This window comes from Bombyx mandarina, chromosome 16 (assembly GCF_030267445.1).
Source record: "Bombyx mandarina strain Sakado chromosome 16, ASM3026744v2".
In the NCBI taxonomy this organism is placed as follows: Eukaryota; Metazoa; Arthropoda; class Insecta; order Lepidoptera; family Bombycidae; genus Bombyx; species Bombyx mandarina.
The window spans coordinates 5,456,037-5,481,711 of NC_143222.1; the positions used below are offsets into that span (position 1 = coordinate 5,456,037).

The following is a 25,675-nucleotide window of genomic DNA, read 5'->3' on the forward strand; positions in this document are numbered from 1 at the left end:
CTAGAGGCGCTGTTCCAACAATACTTTGAGTAAACTTTTACGCTAACAAGAACGTTAAAAAACTCGCACTAAGCATACTGGCGTTAACTAGCACAATCACCGAAGCCCTTGGATATCACGCGATTTCCTCTATCCATCTTCAGAAATGAGGTCTACATTTTTATTGTACAATATAACGGCTGTTGTTCACTTCAAATAAGAGCACCTTACTATTTCGCGACAGAAATAGGCAAGTAGATATCGGGCTCCCCAGACGTTCCAAATAAATATCTCACAGGTAAGAAAACAAAGCCATTATAAATATTTATATTTTTATTCACTTTCATACAAACACATATCACACACGTTATTAAAATTAACCTACATGAAAAAATAATATCCCATTTAACATCAATAAAAGTTGAAAATCACATATAGTTACCCCGAGGCTGATTTTTTAAATTCCCAGTAAACTCTTTCTTTACACTTATTCAATATTTTTACTTTAGCTATATTCTATTCAGTCTTATCTAAAAACACTCATATCATATTTGAAAATGAATATTTTGTAGGATCGTTTTGTTTGCGCCGTTTCCCCGATTTCACATTCATGCGAAACCTCTTTAATTAAAACAATTGAAAATAAGAGTTTTTTTTTATTTAATATGAAAAGTAATATATAAATAAGGGTGGAGACTTGGTGTCTCAGGAAAAAGGAACGCAAAAAGATTGAGGCGTTTGAAATGTATTGCTGGAGAAAGCTGCTACGCATTCCTTGGACAGCTATGAGAACCAATGTCTCCATCCTCGAAGAGCTGAAGGTCACCAAGCGCCTGCTGACTATGTGCCAGGAAAGGATCCGGAGTTTCTTTGGGCACATAATGCGATCCTCATTGCACAGCCTGGAGAAACTCACAATTCTTGGACAAATGGAGGGGAAGCGCGCTAGAGGAAGAGCGCCAGCTAGATGGGTTGACCATCTCAAGGACGTGACTGGAGGCCAGATATGGGGAGCGGTACATATGGCGCAGAACCGGACCGAGTGGAGAAGATTGACATACAGTCACGATCCTCAGCATTGAGGGAACGACCAGAAAGAATGAAAAGTAAATTAATCTTTTAATATGTTTATCAAGCGCAAATAAAGGTTTGACAAATTTTATTGAAATAAAACTTGCAAACTCGTTTCTAACCCTGATGCTTGATTACCAAAAAAATACTAACAAGCGATATCTCTGTCTCTCTTTTACACTCGCGAATCCTATAAACTAAAACAAACACGTAAAACCACGTATGTAGATAAACATTTTTTTTTCACACTCAAAAACTGTGTCTGTTCTTGCCAAGCGAACTATAAAAGTAAACCTACTTTGGTAGTTTTTCTTTATTCTCTTTAACATCATCTTAGAAATACTTGGCTACATACAATAACTAGGCACCTCATTTCAGTTTTATTTTTATTTATATGACAATCGACTTCTTTCGTGGCCATTATTGTCAGCGTCGGGTTTAAAATTTGAGATTTAAGGAATCTTTAAATCACATCATTCGAGGACATTTTATTACACTTTTTGAAAAAACCGAGAAGCCATGCCTAACAAATTTTGATGCAGTTCCTCACACTTGTGCATTTCAATTCATATCAAATTCATTGCTAAAAAAAACCGATCGTGCTAAATCAAAATAATTCACAAAACATGAGTTCATTAGACTCCTCAGAGATTCTAGTTAATAGTTCACACAAAAAACAAACCTCATTACATTAACCTTAACCTTGCGTCAAAAAATAGCGGTATAGATTTGTACTTAAAAAAAAAACAAGATTCTACGCTGATTTAAATCATCACAGTTTTACTGAGTAATTACTATATTCGCCTATAGAGAATGACAACGAGACCAAAAGCGACACGAACCACAGGTTTTTTTTAGACCTCGTGTAATTTAAATTAACATTCTGGCAACACCGAATTAAAAAGTTGCTAGCCTCAAAATGATTTTTTTCCCTACAAATAAAATTACGTAATCGTATTTACGTCCAGGCCTGGACGTTGCCGGCGCGTTGCATCCTCGCTATCTCGGTACGTAGTTTGCGTTCGTGCGCAGCCGCTTCGCGTAGCTCACTCTCTCGGGCGCAATTCTCTTCCAACTGCTTTTGCTGGAGCCGAAGACCGTTCAGTTGAGATTGCAAGGCTGTCACTGTTGAATACGATGTGTTCTTTAGCTGTAAAAAAGAAAAACCATATTTAAAAAAAAATTATAAGCACTAATGGTAGGACCTCATGTGAGTCCGCACGGGTAGGTACCACCCCCCCCACTCTTTTTCTGCCGTGAAGCAGTAATGCGTTTCGGCTTGAAGGGTGGGGCAGCCATTGTAACTATACTGAGACCTTAGAACTTATATCTCAAGGTGGGAGGCGCATTTACGTTGTAAATGTCTATGGGCTCCAGTAAGCACTCAACACCAGGTGGTCACTGAGCTCACCCATCTCAGAAAAAAAAGAAGAAGAAAAAAAACCATTATCTTTGATAGTCCCTGTTTCTTCTCATTTCCCTCTCACCTGTGTTTCTCGTTCCTTAGCCCGCACTTCCTGGTGGAAGCTGTCCATCTGCTCCAATATCTTCTCGCGCTCGAGGACATTGGCTCGCTGTTTCTGTATATTAGCCTCAATCTTTTCCTCGACCTGACTCCGTAATGTTGATATCACTTCGCTCATTAACAAAGCGCGAGCTTCACACTCCTTCGCCCATTGCTAATAATGAAAGCTTTAATTAGTGCACATTTATTATAAACTAGCTGACCCGGCAGACTTCGTAGTGCCTCAATCGATAAATAAAAGACCTAAGCTTTTGTATAAAATAAACATAAAACAAACAAAAGGAATCCGTCCGACGGGGGACACATCAAAGGAAAAACAAAATTGTTATTTTTATTTAGTTCCGAGCATTTTCAGACTTATCTACCTTTTAAACCTTCTCTGGACTTCCGCAAATAATTCTAGACCAAAATTAGTCAAATTGGTCCAGCCGTTCTCGAGCTTTAGCAAGACTAACGAACAGCAATTCATTTTTATATATATATGTATGTTTAAGTGTATTTTTTTATTACGTTTCTTTGGCTTTGACTTTCTTTTTAATTTCTTATAAATCCTAAAACCGTGTTTACAGCTGTTAAAAAAAGTATTTTTCAACTTACAATGGATAATGGTCGAAGATATTTTATTTTTATTGCTTAGTCGGGTAGACGAGCTCACAACCCACCTGGTGTTAGGTAGTTACTGGAGCCCATAGACATCTACAACGTAAATGCGCCACCCACCTTGAGATATCAGTTCTAAAGATCTCAGTATAGTTACAACGGCTGCCCCACCCTTCAGACCGAAACGCATTACTGCTTCACGGCAGAAATAGGCAGGGCGGTGATACCTACCCGCGCGGACCCACAAGAGGTCCTACCACCAGTATATATCTTAGTAGTAAATTAGTAAAGTGTTAGATGTATTTCAAAACAGTAACTCACTTTGTCTTGTTTATCGTTTATCTGCCTGGCCTCCCCGTCATACATTGTCTCGATGTTCTTCTGTCTCTCTCGCTCCCTCTCTCTGTGCTCTTCTAATTCCCGAAGAGCGGCGTCCAACACTCGTCTGTGGTTCGCGCATTTTTCTTGTTCCGATTCGTAATCCTGAAGCATTTCCATGAAACTATAATTTTATATCCAGGACTCAACTCATTGTCCTTTTTATTGATTTCTGATCTTATTCAATATTACGTAAAACCTTCTGAGAACAACTCCAAGTTATGATCATCTCCTTAGGAATGCAATTATCGATTAAGGCAATTATCATTTCAACCGAATTTCGAATACCTTTGACGGCTGACCGAGAATCGAACCCAGAACTCAGAACACAATCAATCCCTATTTACTTATTACGTTATTTGATTGTTAGTTGAACTATTCTTTTTGAAGTTATACTTCTTTAGGCGCGTTATGAAAAATTTATGAGTGAAATTTTACGATGCGCGTGCACCGTGACACAAAATTAACAGAATGAAGTTGCCTACTAAATCGCTCATTACATAGGCGGCACTGAAAATTTCGGGAATTAACGAAGTGACACAACATTTACTATTTAAAAATGTATTTATTGCTTTTCGAAGTATTCTTCGTGAAATTTGGCACATTTTTCCATACGATGGAACCAATCATTGAAGCAACCATTCCATTCGGAAGTTGGGGTCTCCAAAATGGCCGTTTTGTAGGCGTCCACAGCTTGTTCGGGTGATGAAAATCTCTGTCCACGCAATTTATTCTTTATTTTAGGGAAAGTATAGAAATCATTAGGGCTTAGGTCGGGGCTGTACGGCGGATGGTCTAATAATTCTATGTTTTCTTGCTCTAAAAACTCTTTTGTTCTGTGCGCGGTGTGAGAACTCGCATTGTCGTGATGGAGGATGATGCGGCGGTTGCAGTTCTCTTTACGGAGTTCAGAAACGACCTGTGGCAAACAAATGCTAGCATACCATTCTGCATTAACCGTTATTTGTCCCTCAAGAGGAATAGTCGTAACATGGCCGGTTTTGGAGACAAACGTGGCCACCATTTTTTTTGCAACACTCCGAACAATTTTTGTTGGCTTTAACTCATTTTCGAACACCCAAACTCGTGACTGGTTTTTTGTTTCGGGTTCGTACGCGTATATCCAGGATTCGTCACCTGATACAATGTATACAGCATTTGAGGATCCTGCGTGGAATCTTTCGAGAGTTCTGACGCACCAAGTAACGCGAGCCGCTTTTTGCTCTTCACAGAGCGAATGCGGTATCCATCGGGAAAACAACTTTTTTACACCTAATTGTTCATGCAAGATTATTTGTATTTGACTCATGCCAATGTCTAAAGTTGCCTGAATTTCGCGGTATGTCACATGTCGATCTTCCTCAATCAGCTTACGCACAGCATCAACATTTTCTTGGATGACTGCAGTTTTTGGACGACCTTGACGGGGATCATCACTGAGCTTGACACGTCCACGTTGAAACTCAGCAAATCAGTGATAAATTGTGGTTTTGGATGGGGCTTCATCACCAAATGCAGAAACCATCCGGTCAACACACTGTTTTTGTGTTAAACCACTTCGAAAGTCATAATAAATCATCGCTCTTGAATTTTCTCGAGTCAATTCCATTTTCTCAACGACTAAACAAGTTTGACAAAACCTCGTGACAAGACCGAGAATCTTTTTTTAAATAAATAAATGGTATTCGATTTTTAAAACCAAGGAGTTTTCAATTAAAAAGATTTTAATATGATAGGAACAGTGGAAATATTCCATTCCCGATACTTTTAGTGCAGCCCTCGTACAATACGACCGACGTAACTTGGCGAGTCTGAATATAGCCGCAGGTGAACTTTCCGAACCGTCCCGCGAATTACCGAATTTATACGATGTCAAGAAAAGGGATGTCCAATATGCGCGTTTGAGGATGTTGTTTAATCGATTTTTTTTCAAATTGATTAAAATAAAAAAAAGAAATAAATTTAATATAAATAAAGTAGGTATAACTTCTTACGCGCGTACATAAGTACACGCACCCTTTTTTTTGTTAGTAGGGTTAGAGGAGCCCACAGCTTCCGAATTCAGTAATTTCCAAATGTAATAGAGATCACGTGAATGTCACGTACCGTTTGAAGCTAGAAATCCAACACAATTGTATATATTTAAACATACATATTATTTATTTGGGTATGGATAACAGTGCATGACTTGTTTCCGGTTATTATTGATTTATTTATTAAACAAATTAACCTCTCACTTGGTATCGAATCCAAGTCCTATAGCATAGTAGTCTGGATGACTAACCACTCGACCAACAAAGCTATTGATTTCAAATTTAACATATGAGTCGAACCCTGGTACTGTCGCATCACAAGTATATATCATTAGACCAGGCTTACACATTGTTGTTGTCTATGTTTGCTACAAATTTAGTAACGGAACAATGAATCAAAATTTCAACCTTCAAGATCGCCTTTCGAAGTTTTTCAAGCATCTGAATGTCCAATTCGATTTCTTTCACAACTGCGATCACTTGTTTCTTCAGCTTGTACTTATGGAGACCCATGTTCACGATATTCGCGTCTCTTTCCGACACGAGCCGCCGGTGTTCTCTTTCCCTTTCGCACGATATAAACTGAAGCTGGTCGAGTATCAATCTCTCCCTTTCTTCCAGTTTACGGAGATGATTGACAATTGTTTCTTTCTCGTTTAGTTCCGCTATTTGACCTTCTAGACTTTCACGCAGCTCCTGTAACATTAAATTACAAAATTAGTCCACCTGAAGCGTTGGAACAAACAGTTTATTGTGGTTAGCCATGTGGTGTCAAGCAGTTAGCAATTCCTATAGAAATCACAACATGAATACCACTATACACCTTACATATTGTCACGCCGGTAAGAGCAACGCCATCTATTGCCGAATAGTCGAACGAATATCGAAGGACCAAGAAGCATCTAGTACGCTCGAGAAGTACAACGCCATCTATTGACAGATAGCGGAAACCACGACTAGAGATGTGTTGAATATTCTCGATAATTCTAGGGATGAGGTATCGACTATAAAAGCGTTGCAGAGATGGCACGCAGTCAGTTAGCAATCGGAACTACTCGAAGCGAAACAGCGAACGGATCACCTGAAGCGAAGTGGAACAAGCGAATTGAGAGTTTTAAAGTGTTTGTTGAGTGATTTAAGTGTTCTAAGTGTTGAATACAGTTTTAAGTTGTACTTTGGTGAAATTTTTATTTATCCCGAACCCCAGCGAGTAACAATATTCATTTACCTTCATCTGTATTTCTTTCTCCTTCAGTTTTTCTTCCTCTATCTCTATTTGACGTCGCAGTGTTTCATCTCGCTCTTTCAATATTTGTCGTGTTTCTTCTTCTTCTTTTTTCTTTTGTACTTCCTTCTCGACTAATTGTTCCATCCTAAAATAAAGTATCGGGTACTAAATAGAACATGTACACGTCAGAAAGTAATCTACCTGACGTTTCCCTTAGCTTGAAAAAGCTCTTCCATTTCTTTGAGGATGTTGGCTTTTTTTATTGCTTCGATGTGTGGACGAGCTCACAGCCCACCTTTTGTTAAGTGGTTACTGGAGCCCATAGATATCTACGACGTAAATGCGCCACCCACCTTGAAATGTAAGTTCTAAGGTCTCAAGTATAGTTACAACGGCTGCCCCATCCTTCAAACTGAAACGCATTACTGCTTCACGGCAGAAATAGGCAGGGCTGTAGTACCTATCCGCGCGGACACACAAGAGGTCCTACCACCAGTAATTACGCAAATTATAATTTTGCGGGTTTGATTTTTATTACACGATGTTATTCCTTCACCGTGGAAGTCAATCGTGAACATTTGTTGAGTACGTATTTTATAAAAAAAAATTGGTACCCGCCTGGGATTCGAACACCGGTGCATCGCTCAACACGAATACACCGGACGTCTTATCCCTTAGGCCACGACGATTTCACGATAACATTTGTATATCATTAGGCAAATGACTATAATAATAACCGAGGATAAATCGCGAACGATCGCTTAATCCCAAACTAAGATTCTCTGTACTTTGGGAACCAGAGACTGATTTACATATAAATTGAAATATAATCCGTATTTTAAGCATTCAGATAAAGAGCAAACAACCTATTAATAACGCCAATGTTTGCCACTCGGTACAGCTGGCAGGGAAACTAACAAATGCACCGACGAGTCACTTCTTGTGTTCGACATATCATGAACAAACACTTAAAATGTTTTTAAAGATGGTATGTAGATAAAATTTTATTTTTATTTTTTTTATTGCCCTTGTAGATAGACGAGCATACGGCCCACCTGATGGTGAGTGGTTACCGTCGCCCATGGACTTCAGCAATGCCAGGGGCAAAGCCAAGCCGCTGCCTACTGGGCCAAGCCGCTGCCTACCTAATAGTTGTATATACTTGAAATCTTAATAAAATAATCTACCTAAATATACTGACCAAGCAGATTTCAATTTCCCGTTAGCAATATAAGAATTAGCAGCTCTCAATTCTGGCTGTCGCAGTCTCCATGCGTGATGGAGTCGCAATTCAGCTTCATGCTTACGTAGTTGTTCTTCCTTCTCTATTATACCTTGGTTTATGTCTTGTAGTGTTGATGTTGGAACTTTGTTGAGATATGATCTGAAATAAAGACAAAATTTACATTTACAAAACAGTAAAGTTTTGATTGGAAAAAATTATAAGAACTTAACCCTAAAAATTACATTAATATGTAATGGTACTGAAGAAGACCACGAGGTAGAGGCCCGACACGTTGGCCTGACCAGATCCGCATAACCCTCGACACCACAGTTTACGATGCTCTATACTCGGCGGCAGATAGAGGCAAATGGCGTGGAATGGTCCGTAATAAACTCTTGTTGCGAGGAGGTGGTCACAACCCTCAGTATTGAGGAAACCGAAGCAAGAAGAAGTAATGGTCAAAACTTTTCACAGGCCATGGAAGCCCATGGAGTTTAGAATCTAGTTGAACTTTGTAATGAAGTAGATTTTACAAATTAAACATAAATTAGGAAGAGTAAGCAAGCAAAAGCTGGGTCTAATATATTAGTCTAATAGTTAGTCTACTGTATATATTATATATTTCTTTTATATTGTTGATAGCACTATTATAACACTAATTTGTTTTGTAGTCCTCAATTAAAATGTGTATTTTCATATTGCACTCTAAGTAAAACATTTGAAAAAGAACTGAAACAAAATTCAATATTCTTTGATGACCAAGCAGCATTCATCAGTTTTTTTTTTTTTTTTATTATTGAAGGATTACTGGTGGCCCGGAGGCCTTTCCAGTTTCACCAGGACAGGTGGGCGAGCAAAGGCTCAGCCAGGAGGTGATTCATCAGTTGCCTTGGCTATAGAGGTGGGTCTATGTAATAAAAGCTCAGTAAAACAATAAGTATATTTAGGAATGCTCAGCATCTGATTGTTTTTTCAATTAATAGTAGCTTTACTGTTTGAATTACACCCTATAATAAATATATTACTCAATGTGTATAATTTGGAGTAGATATATTCAAAAATGCTAATTGCAAACTTCCATATTTATTATGGACAATGACACCAACTACTGCCGCCTTTAGACAGTACACTGTTCTCCCAATATAAGCACAATATAAAATTTTATTTATATAATCATCATTCTCCTGCTCTTCTCCCAGTCATCTGGGGTCGGCATAATATGTTTTCACCTTCCATACTCCTCTATCATATACAATTTCTTTGCTCACTGCCTCTTACACATATCGTCTTTCACGTGATTCATCCACTTTTTCTTAGGTCTACCTCTTCCTATAAATATTTTATTTATACAATTTAGGAAAAAAACAATAGAGAAATGACATTATTGAAACAGCCTTACCCATTTTTATATAATTTAGGTTGCGCTGAAAGATTCTTGAGTTCTTGTTGGTACTGCATATTTTCTTGGAACAACATAAGCTCAAGTTTTTGGCGTCTTTCTTCTAATTTCCTGAATGAAAAAAAAAATTGTTTCAACAAAGTCACAAAATTAACAATAGTAGGAAAAATCATAAACCAATGTTTGCAACCAGATTGATTTAGATTATAGATAGATATGCAACCAATCAAACAAAACTAAATTTAAAATTATTCTTCAAATTTTCTGTTCTTTTAATTTATTGTGAAAATTTTACTATGAACACTTTTGTCAGTGATATGACATCTTCTTCTTATACATATTCTTAATGAATGAGATTTCAATCTAAAATAACACATTTTCTTTCTTAATTACAGTAAAATTTATCACTGCAACATTTAAGTTCATAAAACATTGATTCAACAATGAATCTTAATATATGTAAATACATCACTATATTTAAATGTTTCATTTACTTCTTAATGTATATATTTTTTTGGAAATCCTAATTTCATAGGAGTGTTCTCTTTTGTGATATATCATCCCAGGTAATTTGCAATGTACAAAAAACATTTTTATTTATACTTAATGTACACAAAAAGAAATTACAATAAAAACAGATTTAAATGTTTTTATATCTCCAAATCAAGATGTGCACAGCTGGTACACTGATATTGATATAGAAAAACTGTCATTTTTCATAGATAAACATCATCAAAACTCACCTCCAGCCCATTAACTATCTTTGTGAAAAAATAATTGGGCCAAATTAAGTTTATCTATTGCATAATGGAATCAAATAAAGACAAATCCACTGTGATTCTTTTATTTATTACACATTATTTATTACAGCGATTATTTACAATATTGTTCTTGTATAAAAAAAGAGAAATGACTGATTCAGAACAATACACTGCAACTTTCTCATGACAATTTAGCAGGAGGCAGCGGCTAGGCTCTGCTGCAGCTGCCATTGCTGACGTTCATGAGCGACAATAATCACTTACCATCATGTGGGCCGTATGCTTGTATGCCAGCTCTGGCAATAACAAAAAAAAAAGTATGACTTTTGTAGGCATGGGCTTCACTACGCCCCTGGTTTTGCTGACGGCAATGAGCAACAGGAGCCACTCACCATAGGGACTTTTGCCTCCCTGGGCAATAAAAAAGGCACCAGATTATTTAAACTAACTTACGCTGCCCTAATTTTCTGCTGTCTTAATAATTCAGCTTCTTTATTTGCTCGTTCATAATATCCTTCAGTGGTCCATTGTTCGTGGTGTCTTGATTTATTAGTATTGGCTTCAAAGTACTGAGCCACTTTTTGATGCTCTTCAGCGCGACGAAGCATATTGTCTCGACGTTGTGCAGCCAGTGCCTGTAAATGCCATTGTGGTTTGGAGCGGGACATCTGCAAGAATAATTATTTTTAGTAGGTAATAATTTTAAATGAGTTGGTCTTCTAGTCAATTTTAAATTGAAGAGAACAATATTATTTACACATTAATAATAAATATTATCATAATAAAAATTATTTGCTTCGTTAAAGAGTCAATTAGATAAATTCTCGATTTTTTAACATATAGTCAAAATGAGTCATTGTAAAATCAATAGTAAAACAAACCTTGTTCTCCGTTCAACCTCTTTTGATGCAATGATCGCATAAACGGTTATTGCATAGTGTGGGCGACGACAACGAACCGTAATTGGAGTATGTGAGGTCATACGTATCGTTAAAATTACTTCCTCACAATAAATTGTCTTATTGTCCGCAATCACGCAATTTTAAAGTTTCAAACTGAACCGACTTCTTTTTCACACGCAACCGGGACAACAATCAACTGTCAAAGTGACAGTTCACACTGTTTCTATTATAACGCGTTTTGTCGGAAGAAGAAAGGAAAAATAATAATATGTAGATTATAAACAAGCTATTTCTTCATCGATCTAAATAAGTCAATTCCGAGTATAAGTAAATTTGTAAGTAAATACTCCTACTTATGTGTAATACTTGGTAACAATTCAAATAGGCTTTCAATCAGAGGTAGTAACAAAACGCAATCACTTAAATATCATTTAATTAGAAATTGAGCAACAGGTATTTTTTAATACATAATAAATACAATATGACAATGGCGTGAGAATTGATTTAAACAGGAAATAATATTACACAAAATACCATGTATTCAACACGATTAAATATTGCAGCACTTTTACGATGTTGTATTGTATACTTAGGTATGGCGGGACGAGCGAACTTTTACGTAGCGATACATCGTGCTCGTAAGGATATGGTGGCAACAAGACATATTTTCAAGAATTAGTTTGCTCTTTTCCTACCTCGATTGAGTTCTTCCTTAACCGAGGCTTGAACGCGCATTGTTGAGCGACAAGTTTTGAGCTGCCGACCGACCACGTGTAGGCCCAAGCCTAGCGATTCCTCTCGGGTTCAGAAAGATAAGGACATCGAATACTGTATTTTTTTTTTCTGGAACAAGCTAATAACAGTACATAATATCTACTGCTAGTTTTCCAAAGTTTTTTTTAGTTTCTCCTTCAATTTCTGTGTCACTCTATTATTGTACTATTGTAATTTTTTATAACTATGTAGTTTGCATTGAATTTAAATAAATGTGTGATTTATACAAAATAAGCATTGATAATTTTTAGTGTTACTGCGCATAAAAGTAAACATTTTCAATTAATGTTAATATGAATTAATAACAGTGTTCAAATTGTATTCATATCCTTTTTTTCTTTCAATATAGGTATGCACGTGTTTTTTTCATCCATAATGAGCAACAGATTTTTTTCTAACGATTAAGTTGCCTATTGTACTATACATAAGCTCGCATTGTATATTTATCATGACTTTTTTATTAATTTGATTTAAATTACAACTCTGACTCTAACTGTTTCGAACTGTCTTAACATGCAATTTTATAGACTGTCAAATTTCCAGGATAAAAATAAACTTCGCCACTTTAGCTGTTACTGGCACCTTCGACGTAAGTTACCTAACATACACAGCTTTAAGCTGTTGTTTTTATGGAAGCTTCCGACTTGCAGGCCTACGGCCTTCAAGGTGATACCGGGTCACATTCCGGCGAGTAGAAGGAGTGAGGAATATTATCTGTCTCAGTAAAATTCGAATGGCGTAACGATCCGTGTTGCAAGATTATAAAAAATTATACTATAAAAGTAATATTGAACAAATGAATGAATATATAACGATTAATTTTATGTCAACAAATTTTATGCTCTGTTGTGCGAACATCACAATATTAATCTCTAGAATATCAACTTAGGTAGGAAAAATAAAGGAAAAATAAAACAATATTAAAGCAGCAATGCACCGGGAGACGTGAGGTGGTAGCTTCTATTATCGTTGTAAAATAGTTGGAATCGCCAATCATACCGAGATTTCTTTCATCATGCCTACTTCAAAAGGCTAATAGATCTGTTAGGGACATCTATGTTTCACTAACTTGTGAACTAAACCTAAATGTTCAATTTTGAACGAATTCTATTATGTTCTAAAGAAATACACGTACGAGATAAAAATACACAACGAAACTTCGATTACCTTTATCTAAACAAAGTAACAGACTTAACTTTCGTGATTGCGTAATTTACGTATTTTTTTAACTACGCTACTTAAGGCTTTTTTTTTTCCACAGGAGAAAATCGCCGGATCCCCACCCGCGCGGCAGGTGGGGTATGTGGGAGTTGAACCTCACTAAAAACTCCTGCCGCTCACAACCGGCGCCCTACCTCGGACCGGGCCGGAGCCCAGTCGGGGCTATTGAAACGGCGGGACAGGGTTGACGCAGAGCTCATTACATCCATCCCACCGTCCCACGGACGCCGGACCGGTGGCCGCCAGCGACACGACCACCGGTTCCCTCGTTCAGCGGGCCGAGAGCCCGCTTTGATGGCGCCGCGTTACACCTTCCCCCAGAGCGGTCGGGGGAACGCGGTCTACCATCACCCGGCTTCCTATTGCGGGTGAGCGTGCAAAGCACGCCACCCCACGTCTGGGTCTCTCCCCGCACAAAACGGGTGGGACCCCTAGCTCTTAGGGGGCCAGGTCACGGATACGACCCCGGTCCCAACCCCCTGCTCGGCGGCGGCGGGTTTCTGCGTAGTGAGGAGAGCTTTCCCTCACTCGCCCCGCCACGCTACTTAAGGCTAGCACTATTTAGAACAATGATTAAACATAAACTTCATATCACGTTTGTATATCATTTGATGGCTTTATTGGTCTTGTGGTTCGATCTCTCTCTCTCTTTCTTCCCAGCTATTTATCCCATATGGTGGTGGGATCAGCTTTCCTTACTTTACTCCACCATTTCGCTCTGTCTTCGACATCCTCGTCAGCAACATTGCATTCCCATTTGTCCTTCAGCACTACATCCTTTCACCTTGTTTTGGGTCTACCTCTAGGTCTCTGACCAGCAAGGTCTTACAGTACTGCAGTATTTCCGACGTAGTCTGGTGACTTCCTTTTTACGTGACAATATCATCTCAACCTACTCTCCTGCATCTTGTCGGCGATGTCCCGTACACCGAGTCTTCCACACACATACTCGTTGCGGATTTTAACTATGTGTATTTATTTATTATTATTATTGTAGTGTAGATAATATGCAATGTTGCATATTGCAATATGACGTGTATGTATGTAAGATGTGGGGCGACGCTCCTGCGAGGGCAGTCGTTCGCCTACCGCCAGCTAAGCAAGGTGTGCAATAAATGCCTAATATTGTCATCAGTATTTTATCGAAGAACCCAACCAATTGTTACTAAATTAGTTTAGTAACTAGTAATTATATTATTATTGGTCACTGCGGTGTTCTTTCTATTGAAGTTACTGGTAGCAGGACCTCTAGTGAGTGCACGCGGGTAGGTTGCACCACCCTGCCTATTTCTGCCCCGAACCAGTAATGCGTTTCGGTTTGAAGGGTGGGGCAGCCGTTGTAACTATACTGAGACCTTAGAACTTATATCTGAAGGTGGGTAGCGCATTTACGTTATAGATGTCTATGGGCTCCAGTAACCACTTAACACCGAGTGGGCTGTGAGCTTTGTCCACCCATCTAAGCAAAAAAAAAATCTTTGGAGTTTGGCGTCTGTCCGGCTGTAACTGTTTTGCCAGTACCTATGAAAATACTAGTTTACGCTAATTCAATGTGCAATATTGACTTTTATTAGTTGGCTACAAGACGACCTATTTGTTCACGCAATTGTTAAGTCCTTCTAGTTTTCTTAACTCTCTCTATTACCTATAATACAGCAGCTATAATACGTTTTCTTAATATCAGGTTCGATTTCATATTTGATGCATTATTATTCACATTTTAAAGTAATTTATTTAATGACATTTTATTGACACAATGATAAAGTAAAAATCTCATTCTCTTTAACTCGCTTAATAATTGAATTTCAAGAAAAAAACAGCACAACTAAACTGAATGTCTTAAAGATTCTGTTACACTATACTTTTTTTATTTAAACAAGTCCGTACAAAACTAAGTCGAAGAAAACACTCAGAAGAAACCAAAATAAATTATGTGGCAACCCAGCACGCCGCTCTTCATTTCAGTCGTAATCGAGCAGCGCTTGCGCACGCTATCTCGGTAATAAAATTTTAGTATTTGAAGATCAAAGTTCGCTTACTAAGTAAATTATCACAAACACAAGTGCAGTGAGTGTCGTTGATATTCGTGTGTAGTTATTGTAATGTACGTGGTAATGTGAAAGATGATTCTATTGTACTAATGATCATGTACCGAACCGAAAAATAGGTTTATAATTGGTGTAAAAATAACTGTTATGGTAAGCTTCAAAGTTTTAAATTAAACTTTCGGCATTTCACTTTGGTCATGGTTATTTATAATTACATTAAGTTTCAAACAATCGAATTCGAAGGAGTAGTTGAGCCAGCATTCCAAAGCGGTGATTGCCTCTTGATACTAACTTTAATGAAGCTCTATGATCGAACTATCTCTATGTAGAGACGTGCTTTATCTAAAAGCTGTGCTTTGAGTCGAATATTTGAGAAGAAATTATACTGAGAGATGTAAAGTCAGCGGACTAGAAAGTTGTTTAACTACGTGCGTTGGGACGTTATCTAGAGTGCGTTAAACTGCTCATTAAATAAATTGGTTTTGTTATTTAAGGAACCCTGTAAATTTCCTGAAACATTATTCGGTTAATTTTTAAATCTTAACATTCCATTTGAGTATAATTTTTTTATGTAACGCTACATAAAGTAGGCATTAATTGTAATACTGAACTAAGTAAATAATCAAAAAAACATTTTTTAAAGAAAATATCAAAAATTACTTAAAAACGTTTAAATTTTAAGAACTACAAAGATTTTTTTTAAAGTTCATCATTAGTCTGTTAATTGATTAAAATGTGATGATTAGATGAAGCTTAAGATAGCCAGCTCGTGCTCACAAACATACGTAATGCAAAAGACATCAACGGGCGCGTGTAAATAGCTCGCGTGTGCTTGGATTACGTAAATGAGAATTGTGTGTGTTTTGCTTTTGTTTGGTATATACCTACATAAATTAAGTTTTTTTTATTGCCCTTGTAGGCAGACGAGGATACGGCCAACCTGATGGTGAGTGGTTACCGTCGCCCATGGACTTCAGCAATACCAGGGGCTAGCGTTAAGTGCTCTTCACAAGCAAGGGAAATGCGTCATTTTCAATTTTTAAAAATTTACAATGATCACCCCACGGCATTACTTGCTTAATCACTGGATTTTTTAAATCATACTGGCGACAAACAATCATATACATAGTCGAAAGTTACAAATGTGATGATTATATTGACGTGTATCGCAATTGCTAGTGACGGTTTTTGTATACAACATAGAGATTAGTTTAGACACAGGATTTGAACTATTAAAATTACAATATACATACATATATATAAAAAAAACGAATGAATGAAGGCACTAATTTAGAATTATTGTGAATAAACAGTAGTCAAAAAAAATTGCAATTAAAACTCAACTCAGCAGTTATTATACGAATACAAGTTTTAAATTACGAAACCGTAAATTTTCGTTCTTTTATTTAGAACATAATCATTTATTTATAATTGTTATTATTTTTTCTTATAGTTTTTATTAATTATATTTGATTTTCCCAAGATTTCGGGGATCAGCTGCTCAACTATTCTTCATAAAATCTTTATTATTATCAAGTCGAATCTTAACTCGATACTACTCGTATGTCGTTGGTAACATTTAATCGATTCTAAAAAAATTAATAGCATGAAATAAACTATACTTGACTATACTTGAGACCTTAGAACTAATCTCAAGGTGGGTGGCGCATTTACGTCGTAGATGTCTATGGGCTCCAGTAGCCACTTAACACCAGGTGGGCTGTGAGATCGCCCACCCATCTAAGCAAAAAAAAAAAAAACAAGCACTTAACACATTCATGAAAGACTTCCACGATTAAGGTATACCATCGTGTACTTATAGAAACCAAACCCGCAATGAATTGCAAATTTGCATACTAGTGTTATGGCGCAATGTAAGTCTGTTTAGGTAGATATATAAATAATATATAAATATTTTACTAACAATCACGCCACGTTAACTGGTCCCGTGATAAGTTCGTAAAGAACTTGTGTTACAGGTACCAGATAACGGAAATAAATGTAAGATTTTTATTATACACATACATATATTTAATTATACATCCATAACCCTGGAAAACACATTTATATTTATCATACAAATATCTTACCTTGGCGGGATTTGAACCCGCGACCCCCTAGTGTAGTGACCATGTCACTTACCACTACACCAGACGGACGGATGTCTTCTGATTTGAAGGATGGAATAGGTATTACACTGAGATGAGACTATTTATATTCGATTATAATTAAATTGGGATCGGTATCATATCTCGAGGTGGGAGTCAAGTATCACATTTCGACATCTGAAAGCTTTCAGTTGATGATGTACACAAGACGTGAGCTTTATTTTTTATTAATCATCATCCCAAGAAATACCCGTAAAGCTCTATTACTGCTATTGACAAACTAAACTACATTTTTTATTTACAATTTCAGTGCTTTCCATTGAAGCTCTATGTTTTGTATTTGTATTTGATGTGATCGCATCGTATTTAAATAAACAAAAAAATAATAATAAAAATATTAACGCTTAACTTACTGGTGGTAGGACCGGTAGGCGGTAGAGACCTTTTGAGTCAGCACGGGTAGGTACCACCACTCTGCCTATTTCTGTCGTGAAACAGTAATGCGCTTGGGTTAGAAGGGTGGGGCAGCCGTTATAAAACTATACTAAGACCTTAGAATTTGTATCTCAAGGTGGGTGGCGCATTTATGTTGTAGATGTCTATGGGCTCCAGTAACCACTTAACACCAGATGGGCTGTGAGCTCGTCCACTCATCTAAGCAATAAAAAAAAATATCTATATATCAAATATTTCATAAACCCAGCCCATAATATTTCTAGTAAGACTTAACGTCAGAAGGCTTCTCACAAAACTGGAATTAAAAAATTTTTTGATTATATTAGTTAATTATAATATTATCAATCCTAACTTTTACCAAAAACTTTGCCTCTAATTTCTATTAATGCGATATTCAAATGTAATTAAAATGATTTAGACTTAGGCTTTTAATAAGGGCGGTAACTTTCACGCTGCGATGTCGGGTACGCTACAATAAAACAAATAGTTGAAGATTGGCGCTAGTATTCAATAGCTTAAGTCTATATAATCCGGCGTCTGCGTTGTCTCAAGGCCGTCCAAATTATACTTAATTGTACCTCCTGTTTCACGAGAAACAAAATGGTTATAATTGCTATGAAACTATTAAATACCAAACATGTTATCTGACGTTTTTCGTACCATGTTAATTCCAATGCGAATTGTCGAAGTATAATCATTTCACGGTGTCCTTTTTTGTTTATTGTGACGCAAATATTGTGACGCAATTATTATTACTGGTGGTAGGACCTCTTGTGAGTTCGCGCGGGTAGGTGCCACCGCCCTGCTTATTTCTGCCGTGAAGCAGTAATGCGTTTCGGTTTGAAGGGTGGAGCAGCCTTGTAACTATACTTGAGACCTTAGAACTTATATCTCAACTTGGGTGGCGCATTTACGTTTTAGATGTCTATGGGCTCCAGTAACCACTTAACACCAGGTGGGCTGTGAGCTCGTCCACCCATATAAGCAATAAAAAAATAAAAATGCGCAACAAACAAAATTGGTTAATAAAACTTATTTCTGTTCAAGAATACCTACTAAACCTATACTCTTTGTAAGGATAATCGGAAGCTAGAAACGACAATCTGAATGCTACCTTTATAAAAGAGATCGTGATCTCAATTTCGAACGGCACTTAGGGCTAAATTCTTAACACCAGAAAGAGGTATTATCGACTCAGACCGACTCACAATAAGCCGTACCTAACTATCAGCAGTCAATTTAAATTCATTCAAAGGTTTATAAGAGCTAACCACATAACGATAGTCTTAAAGCTTTTTGACACTTGCAATTTGCAGTCATCTTTAAGAATTTAAATTGTAAGCTATTCCCTCGAAGAGAACCGTAACGTGATTCGTGTGATATAAAATATGATGCCGACATCACCTGCTACTGCTTGATACGCCCGAGGTAGTTTGTGAATTCATTGGTATCATTAACTTATTGCGTCCTCGGGGAACAAATTGAACACGCGACCACCTTTCAAACCTTAGGAGATGTCAGATGTGATAAACAGATTAACGATTAAAATAATGTTATAGTTTTATATATTACTAGCCGTACTCGCCCGCTTCGCTGGACATTTAAAATTAACATTATTATGTATTGTCATTATTATTATGGAGTCCAACACTCATATAAATATTAGCCTATCCATTAAGTACATGCGTTTTCTACATAGATACCAAGTTTCAAGTCAATCGGATGCATGGTTCAGTAGTTATAACGAAACATGCGTAAAAACCACTGTAGATTTATATATAGTATAGATTAGCTTTCGGTCGACAATTTTGCTTGCATAGATTAAACTTTATATCGAGTGGTTGGGGACTGGTTCTCAGTAGTGGGTTAAAAGCAGCCTATATCCGTTTCGTGTCAAAGTCCGTGTTTTGGCGTAAAGACGACGGCCCACCGGATATCCGCCATTTTAAGTGTGAAAGAACTTCAAGTTAAAAAAGTTAAAAACAAACACTAGCGACTTCAACACCCCTGCTTTTTAAAGAGATGTAATCATAACCCAGGTTGAGGGGGTTTCCGGGTGGATCGACCCACGCCCCTGTAACGGAACCGCGACGACACATCAATTCCCTAAGTCCAAACTTTTTCTATTCAATTTTGTTGTGAAAAGTGGGTCAAATGTAAAGGTAACACAACCTTACACAGTAATTTTCTTTTAAGAATTTCAGATTTACTTCACAGTTTTAATGAAGACAAGAAACGTACAACTTAGTTGTATCATTGGCGATTAAGCTTACCATAGAATTTTCAAACGTCAACTTAGATATTTTATACATATGTAAAGAAAAATCTTTAGTATTTAAGACATTTAAAACCGTTTAATCTTAAAAAAATTGTTCTTAAACAGATTCACTGACTTGTCTGTCATTCAGTGAAGGTTCAGTGTAGCATAATTTAACAACACTATTTAAAATATTAATTTAAAAACGAGATTAAAGGCTTTAAATTTTGTTATCTTAGTAAATTACAGAAAACGCAGTTAAGTCTTTTGTTGTTCAATAATTCTAGAATATTCCTTATACGTATAATCTTTGCATTCTAGGAATCATCGGCCGACAAAGTTACTGTATTTCGTTATACCGTATTATTTTCTACTCTCTTTTACCTGGCTTACATAAAATAAGATTTCGTTTTGCTGACTGGAGGGGCCTAAGCCACAGTAATACGGTTGACAATTGCATATTTTAAAATACTTGATCATTGTTGGGAAACGAGGGTTCTCGGTCGCGATTCACCCAGTCCCCCAGAAACGAGCGAACCGCTTGCACGGTTCACAGCTAAATACTAGACTATTCTACTAAAAATCAAATTGGTTCATAGTTAATACTTAATTTCAGTTCGTCTAAATGAGTTAAAAAAAACTATGGCTGTAAAAAAAAGTATAGAATCCAAAAGAAGAGTCACAGTACGACAATTGAAAAATAAGTCAGACCACCGGCATTGTAAATATATAGACGCATAATAATACCGTCGACGCGATTCTTCCTACGGAACAGTTAAGGCGCTAAAGTCATTCCCATTTACGCGATGGATGAGCTCCATTAACAGAAATGACATACCTCCAACATATAATTAAAACAAGCTTCCACTAAACATAGAGCTACGCTCACAAAAACGTTGCGTACATCAGAAGTGTATTATAATAAACCTCAAGAATTTGACGGAGAAACAAGATGTAACCACGTTCTCTATTCCTAGCCCTATTATTTACGAGATGCAAGACGTTTAACAAGCAACGTCGCTTTTTTATGTCGGGAAAAATAATCCTTACTGTTTAGGTAATAAGGAATATCGTATGAAGTCGAGAGGAGTCCGCATCAAAACAAATTACGTTTGATTGTTGTGCTCACGCTATTTCACGTGCGCTTAATCGTAGCAAGATAGAAGATTAGAGCTTTGGATTTTTTTTTTTAAACAGCTGGCTACTGTTTGATGTATACAGCTCTGAGGCATGTCCGTTTTTGCGACGTCCAATCTCGACCCCAAACATGATAATTTGTCGGCAAATCGTAGTTGTCGGCCAAAAAAAGGCATTAACAATTACGGCACGTCTCTTGAATTCCGAGTTAGAATAATCTGTCGGCGTGTCTTTGTTATTCAATCAGCGTAACACCAGTTCGAGTGAATACGTTAGTCACTTGAGCCGGGTGGTCCCCCGCAGTGATTTAACGACTTCGCTAGTAATTGCATCCCTACAAATTATCACTGAATATATTACTACTGATGGTAGGATCTCTTGTGAGTTCGCACGGGTAGGTACCACCACCCGGCCTATTTCTGCCGTGAAGCAGTAATGCGTTTCGGTTTGAAGGGTGGGGCAGCCGTTGTAACTATACCTTAGAACTTATATCTCAAGGTGGGTGGTGGCATTTACGTTGTAGATGTTTATGGGCTCCAGTAACCACTTTACACCAGGCGGGCTGTGAGCTCGTCCACCCAACTAAGCAATAAATAAAAACGTAAACTTTCAATTATTTTATAGAGATCGTTACTTAAAATGCAGCTAATCGTGATCGCGGTTATCGAGAATATGGTTTAAAAAAAAATATGTTTGTGATATTACTGAATATAGGTAAGCTTCTTATAACACGGTAAATACGTTCTTACTAAGGTCCCGTGTTATGCGAAACCACTTTATATGAGACTAGAAGCCAGCTAGTACAAAAAGGAGAGTATTTTTTTCCGACATTGAATCTCTTAAAAAATCTTTGGAGCAAGCAGTGGCGAAATTTCCCTTGAAAACAGTGCGTAAATCCATAGATTCGTGGCCAAACAGATTAAAGGCCTGTATAAAAGTCAAAGGTGGCTATTTCGAATAGAATTTCGAATATCATTTTTTGTTGAGACTTTAATAATTATATAGATATAAAATTTCATAATATTACATTACTTCATTTAAAAAAATGCATTGTTATTTATATCAGAACTTATGGCTCGACTAGGTATTGTATGCTATATTATAAATTTCTAAAGAATTCTAACAAAAATTGGTAGCCTATATGGGGCTGTTCCAACTTCACGCGGACCGGTAGGTGAGCTCACGATATCAACCTGAAAGAATTACTAACACTAGCCCTAGCCAGAGCAGTGCTTCGCTGAATCTACTAGCAGATCGGAATCGCGACCCACTGAGAAGGTCCGGCGAGGAACTCATAGTGGGATGTGTTTATGGGCTAGTTCACACGTCGAACTCTTCGTCGGAGTTGACGAGTTCGGCGAGGACGGCGACTGGTGCTCGATGAGCTTAAAAGCACCAAGAAAAACAGCGTTGTAAAATACTGTGTTATAGGAGGGTTACCTGTCTTATATTCAAAACAAAATTACAGTATGACAATCTGTTTGAACAATGTCAATGACAATGGGTATCTGACGGAATACCTGCGACAAGGGATTTTATACAAAAAAAGGTTCAAAGAAAGGAAAATTCAAACAAAGAATATAAATATAAACTACGAAATCCAAATTTAAACTCTATCCCATGATTTGCGAGCGAAGTAAATTGTCCCTTCGAAATAAGGTGACACTACAAAACTTGCATACGCCCCGTCATGACCTGTGCAAGTGTAGTGCTCGCTCACGCGGCCCGCACCAACTTGAAACCCCTTCAAGTTATTCAATCCCGTTTTTGAAGGATAGCCGTCGGAGCACCATGGTTCCTAAGGATCATGAATCTCCATGATGACCTGGAGCTTCACTCAGTCAGTAAGTATCTACATATATTCGAGAAGGCGGCACGACATGAAAACCCTCTTGTCGTGGCCGCTGGAAATTAGATATCCGATCCTGTGGACCAAATGGTAAACAGTCGACGTCGCCCTAAGCACGTCATTACGGATCCTCCCGATCTATTAACTGTGCTTTTAGGCACCACAAGCACCGATCACCGCTCTCGTCGAACTGGGCTCGACGAGTGAATTAACCCATAGACAGAGCTCATTGAGATTCTCACCGGATCTTCTCAGTGGGTCGCGTTTCCGATCCGGTGGTAGATTTTGCGAAGCACTGCTTTTGCTAGAGCCAGAGTTAGCAACTCTCCCGGTTTGAGCCCCGTGAGCTCACCTACACGTTAGGGTAAAACTGATATAGCCTCTCAAGGCTATCAGCTAGATAGGATTAAAAAAAGAAAAAAAAAAGAAATTTAAATAAGAAAGATGCAGTTACAATTAATGTAAATAACAATTTGCTATGGTAAATAATACGGATAAAGTCAACAGGAAAACTATATCAAAATCAAATAAGGATGTTAACGATGATACACGTTTAAGAAAGACAATAAAATGAAATATAAATATTATTATAGTAAGTTATTTAAATATATCAAGATGAATGAGACTATCTAATAGCTGCTAACTTTTAACAAAAAAAAAAATATTTTTTGATGTTTCTCCATCTACGTTCCCAAGAGTTTGTAGAAAAAATAGGGAGGGAATTACGGTACGCACAGATAATGGCTTATGGTAGTAATAGGGCGAGGTGGCCGGGGTCACATATCTTTAAACGAAAAACCGGATAAACCTGTATCATTTAAGATCCTCTAACCTGATTTAATTTATTAGTAGTGGCTAGTGATCACATTTCGTAATCACTCCCTAGATACGGATACTACTAAAGTTCCTCGGGCGGCGTCTATCACTGGTATAGAACTTAGAACCTTCACAAATGTAAACAACTATACAACTGTAACAACAATATACAAAGTTACAACCCAGTCACCTATAAACGATGTGCGAACTCTAAACACACGAACAACCTAACGAAATCACAATTATTCATTTTTATAAACGAAAATTATGAGAATTACTATACGGATGTCATTTTACAAATGTTTTTTTTTTATTCTTTATTAGAGCCATTACCGCCACCTATTAGGTTAAGTAGGCTAAGCACACACAAGGGTTATTTGCAAACATTTAGTTTCTAGTGTTTCATTATTTTTATCTCAGCTTTACTCTAAGACCATCTGCTAAATAAAGCCACTATTTTTGACTGTGTACTCCTTTTTTGTTGCCCGAGTAACAGGTAAGTTGATAATAACTGGCTACCATCACTCATGGACGTTAACAATGCCAGGGGCAGAGCAAGACCACCTCTTACCTTTAAGCACTCTCCACAAGCTTCGTTTGAAGAAGACTCTGCTAAAAAAGTTGCCAAAACACAACTCTGTAATTTAAATGTTGAAGTGTTTTTGCTTTTTCAGATGGCACTACCTGGCATGGGATAAGCAAACAATGTCGCAGAGAGACTTCTCAGAGGTTCGTATTTTTTTCTAACCTTTGTAAATATATGTAACTGGATATTGTTTTCGATTTTCAAGTACTACGACCGTAGCTTATAATCCAAACGTTTGAAAAAACTTAGCGCTTTGTGGCTAAGAAGCACAGGCAGGCAGCGGCTTGACTCTGCCCCTGGGAATGCTGAAATCCATGGGCGACGGTAACCACTCACCATTAGGTGGGCCGTGTGCTCGTTTGCCTACATGGGCAATAAAAAAAAGAAACAAATTTTTAAACCAACAAAACTGAATCATTCTACCACATTAGTCCGCGACACGAAACCTGTTGATTAATGATTAAAACCGAATTTTATAGTGTCTACTAGCTGACCCGGCAAACGTTGTGTTGCCTTAAATAAGATTTCTAGGGAAATTCTAGTCTAATATATAAAATTCTCAAAAACCTCATTCAACCACATATAGTAAGCGGCACGTAAGTTGGCAAGATTTTGGTGTAGTGGGGGTAATGTCGCGCATAGTGTACATTTCAACAAAAAAATGGTCACTTTTATTACCCGCATATATGTTTATTTTATTTTATTAAATTTTTTATTTGCCATAATTTATTTTTAAGCCTGTGTGCTTAGAAGAAAGTTAAAGAAAAGAGAGGAATTCGTGAAGTGTATTAGGTGTTATAAATAAAATACAATTAAAAGTTAAAAAGTTTATTTAACAAAATATACTTAATATAAAAAATTATGTGTCGCCGTCGTCACTATCATTTTCTAATAGTGCTACCCCTTGGATTAAATTTATGGTAGCACCTGAGCTGGTGGAAGGAGTTGGCTCCTCATCGTCAACATAACGAAGAGTCGCTGTCGTCACTGGCGTAAGTAATAAAACGCTCAATGACTGAATCGACTATAATTATGGTCATTGGTATTTGGTCCTGCCATTGCAAACAAATTTAAAACAATAAGACTCGTAACAAAAACTAAATTTAAAACAATAATAACAAATCGTAACAAAAACTCAAAATAAACAAAGGGTTCCTACAACTTTAGTAGGCGCATGTGTAACCGGGAGCGAACGGAACGTGGACGCGGTGCGGGAGGTGAGGGTCGACTGACTCACCAATGCGCGCTCGGAACGGTGCTTCGTCTTTCCCCGCGTCCCGCTTGACAACAAAAGAGACCTAAAAAACGACTTCTGCGCATCT

At 37.4% G+C, this 25,675-nt stretch overlaps 2 protein-coding genes and 1 long non-coding RNA gene across 4 annotated transcripts in view; 1 reads left to right on the plus strand and 2 right to left on the minus strand.

The window, feature by feature from the left end:
- Positions 1-25,675, minus strand: part of LOC149501264 (uncharacterized) — a 344,283-nt gene that overhangs the window by 114,124 nt on the left and 204,484 nt on the right. The window lies entirely within an intron of this gene.
- Positions 291-11,321, minus strand: LOC149501266 (trichoplein keratin filament-binding protein). Its single transcript, XM_089733703.1, has 9 exons — positions 11,081-11,321; positions 10,653-10,867; positions 9,439-9,549; positions 8,016-8,198; positions 6,815-6,959; positions 5,995-6,282; positions 3,497-3,658; positions 2,538-2,729; positions 291-2,200 (listed from the first exon to the last, which is right to left on the minus strand). Exons 2-9 carry the CDS (start codon positions 10,865-10,867, stop codon positions 2,009-2,011), a joined length of 1,488 nt encoding a protein of 495 aa, XP_089589829.1. The 5' UTR covers positions 11,081-11,321; the 3' UTR covers positions 291-2,008.
- LOC149501267 (uncharacterized) overlaps positions 15,050-25,675 on the plus strand; it is a 104,680-nt gene continuing 94,054 nt past the window's right edge. For both annotated transcript variants that reach the window (XM_089733751.1, XM_089733752.1), the window contains exons 1-2: positions 15,050-15,294; positions 24,442-24,496. In XM_089733751.1, the coding sequence (XP_089589877.1) occupies positions 24,473-24,496 (24 nt within the window). In that variant the 5' untranslated portion in view covers positions 15,050-15,294; positions 24,442-24,472. The remainder of the gene's footprint in view (positions 15,295-24,441; positions 24,497-25,675) is intronic.